The sequence below is a fragment of the Anabrus simplex genome, chromosome 12 (assembly GCF_040414725.1).
Source record: "Anabrus simplex isolate iqAnaSimp1 chromosome 12, ASM4041472v1, whole genome shotgun sequence".
NCBI classification, from domain to species: Eukaryota; Metazoa; Arthropoda; class Insecta; order Orthoptera; family Tettigoniidae; genus Anabrus; species Anabrus simplex.
Window position 1 is genome coordinate 64,829,503 of NC_090276.1, and position 13,568 is coordinate 64,843,070.

General features: G+C 40.0%; 1 protein-coding gene across 1 annotated transcript in view; it reads left to right on the plus strand.

The window, feature by feature from the left end:
* Positions 1-583: 583 nt before the first annotated feature.
* Fbxl7 (F-box and leucine-rich repeat protein 7) overlaps positions 584-13,568 on the plus strand; it is a 202,950-nt gene continuing 189,965 nt past the window's right edge. Inside the window, exons 1-2 of the mRNA XM_068229810.1 lie at positions 584-629; positions 6,916-7,121. Coding sequence (XP_068085911.1) covers positions 584-629; positions 6,916-7,121 — 252 coding nt within the window. The remainder of the gene's footprint in view (positions 630-6,915; positions 7,122-13,568) is intronic.

Genomic DNA, 13,568 nt, shown 5'->3' on the forward strand with positions numbered 1-13,568 from the left:
AACCAGCCTGCTTTCATTATGTCTAGGTGGTAACCTCCCAGCTGCTGGCATCCATCCGCGAAGGTGAGGTGTCCTCTTCTTCCACAGCTCCAGACGGTAAGATGTCCTCAGGAAGCTCTTCCGGGATCGCAGCCGTTGCTGAGGAGAACAGTATCCATGCAGCCGGTGGGCGCTGTTCTGTTCAACTTTAAGCCTCTCCCTGTTGGCAGCTACTTCTCTGCGTACACGGGGTGGCGCTATTCCAGCCAGGTAATAGAGCTTATCTGTAGGAGCAGGCTTTAAGCAACCTGTAATCAACCTACAGGTGCCTCCCCGAAGATTGCGACCCACTTAAGAGTTATGATGCAATCGGGCGTTCCCTGGGCAGCAGTGAAATCGCCGGCTAATCCTTCCATAACAGGCACATCATCTCGGTCCTTTTCAGGACCACAGTTCAGCGTCATTTCGGTGAATATTGAATTTAATATACCAACAACAGAAGAAACCTGTAAATGATGATTATTGGCTAACTAAAGTGAGAAGGTTAAGAAATACTGGAGTAAAGAGATTCAGGACAAAGATAAGAAATTCAAATGAGAAAATCATGATTAAAGTGAAGGATGTTGAGAAGCAGATGATTATGTCAGAATGTGAGACTTAAAGAACATTTAGCGAAATCCTGTGAAATTATCGTTATAAATAGGTCAGGTAACTCTTCTTGATATGCCTGTCGTAATCATGTTGTTTTGTCTGTTCTTTTCAGTCGTTTTATGAACATTTAATAAGAAGCACCTTATTGTATGCTGCAATTCGTAGTCAAAATTTTCATCCATCTGACGTCATAATGCCGTCTGTTTGGTAAAAATGTATCCATATATTCGCTTTTTTATCCTGCAGTGTCGTAGAAGGCAATGGTAATGATATAGAACGGTTGACTTGTGAACTCATGGGTTATGCCTGTTGCTCACGGTAAAATTTTCTGTCAAATTTATTGTACGATAATTTAATTTTATAAAATTTCTGTTGCTCATGGTCAAATTCAAGTTTTGTAAAAACTTTGATAAAACTTTTCATAAAATAGGACATGTTCTATTCCGTAAAATTAATTTTACGAAACGAACCAATCAGCGAAGCTGACATCACGATGATGCTGGCGCTACGTCATGAGAAGATTGCGAAGCTCAATTGTAAACAAACACTTCTTTCTAAAATGGCAGGATCCAGTTGGACTAAGGAAGCGGTTAGCGTTTCTCTGGACGAATACCAGAAATATCCTTGTTTGCATGAAATTAAAACGCCACATTACCACAACAGAAATGCAAGAAGAGAGGCAGAAAACACAATCGCCTAACTCCTATATGAATGCTGGTCTTCTAACCTCAAGTAAATTTCGACCAAGGACAGCAATCCTCTACCTTCTTCTCTTCTTTTGATCCAATCCCGAGTCCAGTATTTCGTGGCATTTCTTTTCTTCCTTTTTACCACTGTACAACATATAATTGCAGCTAAAGCAGCAAGTTTTGCTTTGTTTGTTGGAGCCATACTCTCAAAAGCAATGTAAGTTGAACAGCTGATCCTTGATTTAAAAGTGTATCGATAGATGGCAGCACATACACGTCTTAGTTCAGAAGTGAGTTCATAGTGGCCATCCTGATGCTGTCACGGATTTTATAAAATATTTTTACCGTGAGCAGCACAACTTGTTTTCACCAAATGTTTGTAAAATTAATTGTGCAACGAATTTTACGAAACATTTTACCGTGAGCAATAGGCATTAGTCTCGAAGGAACGTTATTTTTAAGATACATGGCCTTCAGTCTTTCTAGTGTAGCTATCCTTCGATAGGTGTTCCCAGATAATGTCTAAGGCAGATGTCATGATGGAGTCTGTTTGTACGTAGACGTTTTTCTCTTAGCAGCTTGTAAGTTATTAGGCACGCTCTGTCATCTCTTGAATGTATTTGGAAACTGGGAAAGGTTGGAGAATAAAAGAGTATCTAGCATGGAATAGTATTCTTCCGTGATGAGAGGAAGTGTGTACTCTCTGGCTTGACAGGTAGTAATCAAACATGGCTGCATGCAATTACATTAGTAAGGATGAAAATCACAATGTCAGTAGCTTAGCAACCTGCTAAGTACAGAATGTATTGCGGGTTAGGGTAAGCCTTCGCCTGCAATTATTGGAGTGATCATTTAATTATTTGATGTTATGATTACTCAAAGTTGGCTGAACTTAGAGACCTATCAATGTCTCATGATTCACCGGCAGGTAATTCCGGAGAGAATAAAACAAAAATGGAGCAAATCGGTCCAGTAGAACGGACGGACGGATTTGCCAAAGCTGTTTTAATGAACTCTTTTAATATATGGGACTAGCTGTAGTATCCGGCGTTGCCCGAATATTTTCTGAATATTTACCTTTAAGATTTGCATTACCAGTTAGTTATGTGTGATGTAAATTTTTATAGAATTCCTTTTTGACTTGCAGATTGATATGTTATGATCTATTATGTAGTTTTAAAATTATTTAGATGTGTTTGATTTCAAGTTTTAGATTATTTAATTTCCGAGTAAAACTTCGTCCTTATGGAAGCTCGAATCGACTGGGAAGTATTTGATCCTGCCAAAAATTAATAAGTGATAACTATATGTATTTAGCCGTCGCACTATAGATACGATGTACAGGATTTCAACTGTCAATGGGACTGTCCCCCTCCCGCCCTCCACTACTAAGAGATATAAAATCTGGATTGTCACCATTAATCTCAGTGACCCAGAAAACTGTAGATTCGACACTGTTTTCGATTACTTTTATATCTCACTCCCCCTCACCCATACTCCAAAGGGGACTGAACATGAATTTAAAAAAATTCGGAGTGTCACTAATTATTTCAACTACCACAAAACTATGGATTCGATAATATTCTAGATTATTTTTATACCACCCTCCTCGCCCCCTGCCCATAAGGGTGCTAGGGGTGTCTTACCCTCACGCGGTTTGTCTCCTGATACTAATTGATAAGTGCACCAAGTTTGGTGAAATTGCTCCAGAGGTTTAAGAGGAGATGTGTCATGTACACACCCACACCCACACACCCACGCACACACATACATCAATTTTTATATATAGTAAGAAGAAGAAGATAATATTTTTATATGTAGTTTTTCGATTAATTTTATATCTCACCCCCTTCGCTCCCCACTTGGACTTGCAAAAATCCGGAGTAATACTATTCATCTCAGAGACCCTGAAATCTATGGATTCGAAACTGTTTTAAATTATTTCTATATCTCACCCCCTCCCTCTTTGCTCCCCACCTAAAAGGGGGCTAGACTTTAAAAAATTCTAGAGTATTACTTTTCAACTCAATGACCCCGAAAACTATGAATTCGACACTATTCTCGATTATTATTGTAACTACCCCCCCACTGACCCTCTCCCTTAAGGGCGCTAGGGATGGCTTACCCCCCACAGTGATCGTCTCCCGATAGTAAGTAATACGTGTACCAAGTTTGGTTGAAATTGCTCGAGTGGTTTAGGAGGAGATGTGTCATTTACACACACACTTCCATTTCTATATATAGTAAGATTTTTATACTCGTACTTCATCCCCTTTCCATCCCCGCCCAAAGGAGTCCTATGAGTGCCTTACACAACAGTATATTTCTTCCAGATATTAAGTCTTATTTGTACCAATTTGGGTTGGCAGCTATGCCCAAACGTACATACATAATCTCACTGCTCTAGAATTCTGGAGCTGACGTTGCCATGGTTACGACAGTTCATTTCTTTATCCGATTCCTAGAGCAGGGTTAGTGTGGTGCCAATATCTCCGTAACGGGTGGTTTTAGGGCCTTAAAACATGGTTTTCGGGCCCGTATGGCTTACCGAGTTTTGTTCTTTGCGTCAAGAGGATTAAATTGAGCTTTGTCTCGTCCGTACACGACAAATTCGATATTTTGCCTATAATAGTATAAGAGAAAACGGTTTTCCTATAAAACCCCCGTCTTTTCAAAGATTTTAAGATGATATGCATATCGAAACCTTCCCCGGGATGAGTATACTCTACATATGAAGTTTGGTTGAGATCTATCGAGCCGTTTCGACGTGATGGTGGAACAAACAAACAGACAAACAGACACGAACAACTTTATTTATAAGAATAAGTAAGGAAGTAAAGGCTTTCGAACAGAGAAGTAAAAGTTGTGATGTGGTGGCATCTGTTCAGAGTATTTAGGGGAACTGAATCACTTAGTTAAATATTTGGGTTGTGAATATTCATCCTGGGGAGGCGACAACCCGCTATACAGCAGTGATAACACAGGTGGAATGGCTAGGAGTTAATCCGGTAACTTTTCCTTACACGCTGTGCATAACTTCCAGGCGTTCTGAATGGTGATACGAACAGACTTTTCTCCCCACGAGACATATATCCCTGTCATGGCCATCCGTACATATTTCACATCACAGTCTGCACAGTTGCTAGGAAACATTGCGTCTACATTTAATATCGCTAATTTTCACATGACCGCCAGTCAAAAGACATATTTATATCGAAAAGCCTAATACATGTCTTGGCCTGCGAAGGCGACTGCTGCCCAGACAGTAGAGGTGCAGGTAATTCAGAGCCTACCCGCAGACGAGAATTAAAAAAAATCCTTGGACAAACTGGGAATCTTAGCGTGGGTCTCTGCTGCCCAGATACCAGGAGGATGGTTAATATCGAAACTCAAATAAATTAATGTCTGATATTCTACAACGAAGATTAAGAATTTAAAGCTGTAATGTCCAAACTAAGCGACACCCTGCCTCTTAAATGAAAATATCCTACACCTTAATATACTACTTATGCACATTTCATACGAAAATAAAGGAAACACGCACATATTTCCAGGATTATTTACATTTTAACAGAAGTAAAATAACATATTTCGTAAAATTCTAAAACAAGGATCACAAAAACACGTATTTCTACTACTAGTGTTTTGAGGCTCACATGTGGTTGGCGAGTGTTACAAATTTATTTTATGTTTCGACGAATATGGAATAAAATTCTCTCGAATTTCCCCAGCTATCCTTTTCGAACTGCCGCGTTTACTCTGTTGATATTAGATATCACAGAAAATTGGGTTAGTGTCAGGAAAGGCAACCTGCCGTAAAACTCGGCTTAACCCTTTACTGCATGAATTATTTTTCATTTCCGTTTTGTGGCGAAAATTTCAACTTTAAGGTTCAACTGGCGTTCAATGTCTTAGATTTACCAACAATTCTTAAGTGGGGCTAATATCTTAACACTCGTATGTGATATTGTTTGCCATAATGGAATATATATACGATTTTTCGCAATTTTTTCGCTAAGCGTTTAAAATATTCAAAGACCGACCACTAGTGCCTATTGGCCATGGGTGCGCATTGCAAGGCGCAAGTATGCTTGCACGGCCGTAGGTCGGTATAATACTGAGACAGAGGTACTCGTGAAGCCTGTGGTAATATGATGGGGAGGGCACACGGAAAATAAACGCTGGTTGGTTCGCGTGGAAGGAGTACCTTTGGTTGTAGGGCTGCTTTGTCGTCTGGTATGTAAGAAAACAACCAGGCATCATCATATATGTATTTGAATAGCTTTACATGCTGTACAGTTGAAACTATACCGTAAAACTTCAGTAACAAGTTAAAGCAGCAAACTAGAACGTCGTATGATTCAAATATGAATCACTATGCATTGTAGAGTTTTAGTGTACAAATAGTGCCGACCCCAACTAGTTGGGAAAAGGCCGAGGAGAGGAAGAAGAAGAAGAAGAGTATTTGTTGAGACTTGTATGGACAATCTTATCCACGTCGAAAAACCGACACAAACAGCTGTGAGTTATTAAGACACTCACTTTTCTACGTCTCCTTCTGCAGTAGTTTCTGACACTAATGATCTCCACCTCTCCATATAACTCGTCAAAGTACCTCTGCTACTTAAAAATCAGCTCCCTACCGGCGAACTGTACCGCGTATATCGGAATGGGGAGCACGGCTCGATCGCCTCAAGGTAAACACACACAATTGAAAAGCCTTGCAGAATCGTTAGACATAACTTGTGTGGCTTTTGTTTGTAGCTCTGAGAAGTACGCCTCATTAAGCTGGAAGTGGCACAGGTAGATTACATTACGTGGTGCTCATATTTCAGTACACAGTACCGTTCAACCGTGCAACTGCACACAGTTACATTAATAATGTCTTACTGCCGATGGCTAGATTGACCTTCAGCTCACTGTTAATGTATATTAAACTTTATATAATAAAATTTATTGTTTAATAGCAAAGTTGGCCGATTGATGGTTGTTTTACACCACCACCTTCGCTGAATGGTCTGCGAAGGAACCTTACGTTCAGAGGAACCTATGTTCGATTTCCAGCCGTACCCGAGATTGTAATAGCGTCTCATTAATTCCTCCAGATATTCGGTATTTTTGTTTATCGTAAGATTATCTTGAGAGTAATGAAACTAAGCACCCTTAAAAGTTACATTATTAAATAAATGTTATGTAAATGTAAGGTCAGGAACATTACACTTCAAAATTTTGCAGATTTAATTTTTAATCATAGTAAATACTGTATATTAATTATTTTATATTTACATTTTATGAAATTTCAACACATGAAATTGGATTTAAACAATTGTGGTTTCAGACTACAGAGGGGCTGTCACGATCAGATTTTCAATATGCGTCAGGTAACGTAGATCTAGTGAAGGCTTATGACAGAGTACCGAAGGGAAAAACTCTTCGCCAGGTTAGAGTGGCATTAAGGGTATATTATTAAAATCACTTAAGGGAATTTGTGTTGACAATTGGGCTGCAGTGAGAATTGATGGTAGAACGAGTTCTTGGTTCAGGATACTTACAGGGGTTAGACAAGGCTGTAATTTTTCACCTCTGTTGTCCATAGTTTACATGGCTCATCTGCTGAAGAGTATTACGTGGCAGGAAGGTGTTCAATTACGTGAAAATGTTGTAAGCAGTCTGGCCTATGCTTACGACCTGGTCTTAATGGCAGGTTGTGCCGAAAACCTGCAGTCTAATAACTTCGCACTGGAAAATAGGTGCAATGAGTATGATATGAAAATTAGCCTTTCTAGGACTAAAATGATGTCGGTAGATACGATATCCAAGAGAACTGAATGTCTAATTGGTGATACAAAACTGGAATACAAAGATAATTTCAAGTATTTAGGGCGTGTGTTCTCCCAGGATAAATCAAGGTGCAGTAAAGCTAGCTCGCAGTTGCAATCAACATTATTCTATGAGAAGGAAATTAGCTTCCGGACGAAACTATCTTTACATCGGTCTGTTTTCAGACCACTTTGCTTTGCGGAAGCGAAAGCTGGGTAGACTCAGGATATCTTATTCAGTAGTTAGAAGTAACAGGCATGAAAGTAGCGAAAATGATTGCTGGTACAAACAGGTGGGAACAATGGCAGGATGATGGTCGGAATGAGGAGATACAGGCTAAGTTAGGAATGGACTCGATGGATGAAGTTGTACGCATAAACTGGCTTCGGTTGTGGAGTCATGGGAGGCGAATGGTGGGGGAGAGGAGAATAATCGACTCTGTTAAGAAGGGTAAGAGAAGTAGAGGGAGACTAAGCCCACGATGTTTAGACTCAGTTTTTAACGATTTAAAGATAAGAGGTATAGAACTATACGAGATCACAGAACTAGTTACAAATAGGGCATTGTGGTGGCGGGTAGTAAATTCACAGAGGATTGCAGACTGAATGTTGACAAAACATTCTATAACGAAGATGTATATACGTTTTTAAGTTAATTTTAAATTATAATAAATTTAATTTTAAATAGTTATAGTGGGTTTGAACCCCATTGTCGGCAGCCCTGAAGATGGTTTTCCGTGGTTTTCCATGTTCACACCAGGCAAATGCTGAGCCTGTACCTTGATTAAGACCACGGTCGCTTCCTTCCCATTCCCATTCCATCGTCGCCGTAAAACCTATCTGTGTCGGTGCAACGTAAAAAAAATTGAAAAAATAGTTATAGTGTTCGATATATTCCGTTTATGCATGTGCATAGTTATATGGTTTGGCATAATAGCCTAACCCCCAACATGTAGAGAAATAAAATAAGAATACGTGGAGTTAGAGCGTTAAAAATAAAAAAAAGACATTTACAGATTTATATCCTAGAGCAGGGCCTCTCAAACGCCCTAAATCTCACGCGTGCAAATTAAGGTGCAGAGTTCCTGCGCACAGTGCATCGGTCCCATTCGGCTCGGACCAACGCTTCGTCTCTGGGCTACTCGGCTAAGCTCGGCTCAACTCGGCTCTGATTTGGAGCGCCACGGAGCAAGTGAGGAAGAGGGAGACAGGCGGAGCGAGCGAGACAGGCGTGGGGAAAGAGATAGACAGCGCTATTGCTCCAAATGGAGGAGCGGGAGTCTGCACTCTGGTCAACCAAGCGAAGTCGTCTTTTGCACCGTGCACAGGTGCATGCACTCTGAGAGGTCCTGTCCTAGAGTATTATGAATTTCCTGATTAGATTGATTTAGCTCATGTTAATAAATGCGTCCATTAATCGTGATTTGTTTTTAACCTTTACTGAGTACGATGTACGTCCAAAGAAACCTCTGTATTTCTAAACCACATGAAAGAGGAGGCTGTTTTTTTTTACATTAATGTGTGTGGTAAAGTTCATTCTTTATGTTGGTAGCATTGTCCTAAATATGGCTATCAGGAGTTTGAGTATTTACGGACTGAATTTCTTTGATCTCAATTTCTAGCATTTACATTTTTAATGCAATGTGCCCTTGTATCTCACAAATTACTCTGTCCGACTCGTTGGCTGAATGTTCAGCGTACTGGCCTTCGGTTCAGAGGGTCCCGGGTTCGATTCCAGGCCGGGTCGGGGATTTTAACCTTCATTGATTAATTCCAGTGGCTCGGGGGCTGGGTGATTGTGCTGTCCTCAACATCCCTGCAACTCACACAATATACATAACACTATCCCCTACCACAATAACACTCAGTTACCTACACATGGCAGATGCCACCCACCCTCATCGGAAGGTCTGCCTTACAAGGGCTGCACCCGGCTAGAAACAGCCACACGAAATTATTATTATTATTATTATTATTATTATTATTATTATTATTATTATTATTATTATTATTATTATTACAAATTAAACTGATAATATGTAAATGTTTAGAAAAATTTAAAAATCGTAATAATTATGGATACATTAGAAGGATGATTGAAGAGAAGTTGGTCAACAAAATACTTATTGTACAGGAAATGTAGAAGAAACCCAGCCTGGATGGCTTACGAAAATGCACAAAGACCTCGCAGCAGCGGGTGACAAGGAGGAAGAGATACAGGACAGAATAACATTTAGAATGAAGGTGGTAGAAGTGAGGGGTGCACCAATTCGATTCACTACCTCTTCATTCGTGATTGGATCTACCTATCTCACCTTCGGTATCCTTCTGTAACACAACATTTCAAAAGCTTCTATTCTCTTTCTTTGTGAGCGAGTTATCGTCGACATTTCACTTCCATACAGTGCCACACTTCAGGCGAAAGTGTTCAAAAAAACCGCCTTTCTAATTCCTGTATCAATGTTCGAAGTGAGCAAATTTATTTTCTTAAGTAATGCTTTCCTTGCTTGTGTTAACATGCATTTTATGTACTTCTGCCATAATAAGTTATTCTACGTACCAAGTAACAAGATTCATCTACTTCCTTTACGACTTTATTTCCAATTTCCTGCATCACGTGATTTCGTTCGACGGCACTCCATTACTTTTATTTTTGATTTATTTTCATATTGTAGTCCTTCTCCAACGGGGCCTCCGTTGCTCAGGTGGCAGCGCGTCGGCCCTTCACCTCTGAGTTTCGTGCCTCAAATCCCGGTCACTCCATGTGAGATTTGTGCTGGACAAAGCGGATGTGGGACAGGTTTTTCTCCGGGTACTCCAGTTTTCCCTGTCATCTTTCACTCCGGCAACACTCTCCAATATCATATCATTTCATCTGTCAGTCATTAATCATTGTCCCAGAGCAGTGCGACAGGCTTCGGCAGCCGGCGCACTTCCTATCCTCTCCACAAGATGGGGGCTTCATTCATTCCATTCCTGACCCGCTCAATGACTGGAAACAGGCCGTGGATTTTCATTTTAATTGTACTCCCTCTCCAAGACTGTGTCCGTAGTATTCAGCATTTTCTCGAAATCTTCTGCAGTTAAGGACCCATTGCAAATGGTTAGGAGATCGGGCTTCATGCGAAGCCTTATGGCTGCTCAAACTTTATCAGGTCCAACACCATAAGCAGCAGTAAACTGTACATCAGTCAGATGGAACCACAGTCATCTAGATGCCGAGTGAGTTGGCTACTCGGTGTCCGGATCGTGTAGCTACGAGCTTGCGTTCGGGAGATGGTGGGTTCGAATCCCTTTTGATTTCTTTCCAGTCTTTGTGTCGCCTAAAACCTTCGATGTGTTAGTGCTAGGAAAGAAAAATGGTGTCAAATTGCCTTCGGGAAAACCAAATTATCATAAATATCGCTTTCAATAAAAGAAACTCAAATTGATAATGATTCACTAACGCATCTTTTCGAGAGACTTCTGTATGGGATTTCGAGTCGACAGGTGCAGGATTCAGTGCAACGAAAGGGGGAAACTGACCCAGGGCCAGTTATACTACCACGAATGAATCATTCTCAAGAGCAGGGGTTTCCAACCTTTTAGCAACTGCGTACCACTTGATATTGTTAGAAATTTTGGCGTACCAACAGTTCTTTCTTTTCACAAACATATTTACTGTCGGAAAGTGCCCAGTGGCTTGTTTTATTTTAATAAAAAGCTGAGAAAACTTCATAGTTAATTATGGACGCACTTGTATTTCGGTTTTTTCAACCTCCCAGTCAACATTGAATTTCACTGTGAATTCACAGTGAGGTCACATGTGAAGGACATGTGAATTACATGTATTTCGCACGTACTTCACAATTTGCGCCTGATTATGCCGCAAATGATTTTGCAGTGAATTATTTGTTAACTCAAAATGAACTTTCAGAATTTTTTTTTTTTGTGAGTTTCAACGTATTTCTTTACTTCTCAGTCAGCATGCAAATTCACAGTGAGCTCACAGTGAATTTATTGTCAAATTCAGTGCTGACTGGGCTTTAACAAGACAACAATAAATATATATTGATTTTTCAAAATATTCTTGCTAATTCTTATTTAAAATATATAGAGAGATATATGTATATTAATAACATTTTTATCCCTTTCAGACCTGAAAGAAAACTGGAGGCGTGAATTTTTGTTTGTTTGTCAAAAAGTGACTAAAATGCTCCTCAATACACATATTGATAGTTTATTTTACAAAATAAAAACTAACATCCGTAAAAAGGACCCACACAATTGTGCGTATCAAAATTCAAAACCTCGTTGTATCACATACGATGATGTATCTTCAAAATTTACGTTCACTAACCAATGTACACACTTCATTGAATATATTCTGGTATTCAGTAAAGCTTCTAGATTAATATAAATGCAATAAATAAATACTTACTTTTGGCACTACTGCTTCTCGCCATCTCGCCGATCAACTGTGCTTTTTAAACTCTTCTTCCTTCGCCCTGGCGGTCAAGCGCATACTAAAAACAATTGAAATAGACGCCACGTGTCCCGCACAATCACTGCAGTCCGGTCTAGCGCCGAAAAAATATCAAATACGGTCAGGGATAAACAAAATACGAACCCGCACAATTGTGCGTACTCGGTCTGAAAGGGATAATAAAGGAAAAAATAAAACGATTACTGAAAATTATAATTTTTGTTACTCATAGATCTAAAACACAAAATTCTATGTAATTAGTACAAACTAAGCAAAAGACCAACAACATAATCAAAAAACAACTTTCATTGCGAAACTTGTTGTTGTTTGCCTGAGATTAAAATATCAATATCAGGAGTAATGGAACTAACCTTCACTCTTAAGTCCTTTTCAATACTTATTCTGTTTCTATGTTTATTTTTGTTGTATAAACGTTCAGAAAATCTACTCTCACTCAAGTAACTTGTAACAAACGTCCCCTCTTTTCTCTCTCCTTTTACATTCGATGCATCGGATCGACCTGCTTGCGTACTCTATCTGCATTACCTCTATGCTCATATCACCCACGCGTACCACCTGAAACACCGGTTGGGGACCTCTGCTCCAGAATATGATGAGATGAGCCCTCTTTGACAAAATAGCCTTGAATATGTCTCTCAGTTATGCCATCCACTAATTGTTCACATCGACCATCTGTACTCTAACACTAGTCTTTGATAATATGGCCATGCATCAACACTTCACAGACCGTCACATCACCGTCTGCAAGATCACATCTACATCTGTATTCCAACGCCCCTCTTTCGCGAAATGGCGTATGGATTTTAGTTCCGGAAGTGCCCGAGGACATGTTCGGCTCACCACGTGCAGATCTTTTCATTTGACACCCGTGGGCGACCTGCACGTGGTGAGGATGAAATGTTGATGAAGACGACACATACACCCAGTCCCCGTGCCAGCGGAATTAACCAATGATGGTTAAAATTCCCGACCCTGCCGGAAATCGAACCGGGGACCCCTGTGACCAAAGGCCAGCACACCAACCATTTACCCGTTGAGCTATAACCCTATTTGATAATATACCTCTCATTCATTGCCATCCACAATACTTCACATCACAGCCTGCAAGATCACATGCACCGTTTGTACTCTAACGCTCCACTTTGGTCATGGCAGTGCATCAGATCTTCACATCACCGCCCGCAAGATCACTTCGATCGTTTGTACTCTAACGTTACTCTTTGATCATATGATTCTTAGTTATGGCCATCCATCCTTACTTCACACCACAGCCTGCACGTTTGCTAGTTAACATCGTATGACATATTTTGTATCGTTAATATCAGATGACTCACTGCCACAAGACATATTTACCAGCTGTACTAATCGGGCTTTGCCCTCAACATCCTTGTGACATACATAAAAAATGTGACATCGTATTTTCCTTTGTGCTGTTCAAATACAGAAAAGCTTGTTCAATTTCATCTCGAGTTATTAAAAATAGGGCCTTGTCTATAGAACATGATGAGTAATGACAGTTTGTTGGTATCTAAATGAGTTTGACTGCTCGCAGTAGGGAATGTGCTGTTCGTGAGTCACGTCTGCTGACTCTGGCAATAAGACAGATACTATTCTTCTTCCTGCTGGACTCTGTACAATCGTTGTATTGATCCGGATCACCCACCCATGTAGACTAGCACAACCACTTGTCCGCGAGTTTTTATTTTTGTACCGAGGAAGAAATACCACACAGGTGGTCGCCAATTAACCGCTTTTTATCTACACACAGCTATCGTCTAGATCTAGAAGATGATCCTCAGTTTTTATTACATACATACATAGCCTACTTTCATCACTTATATATTTTAGATAGTCTAATATGCAGATGCAATGCCACTGATCAGACAGTGAATGAGTGAATGAATGGATGAATGAATAAATACACTTCTCTCCCAGTCACGAATG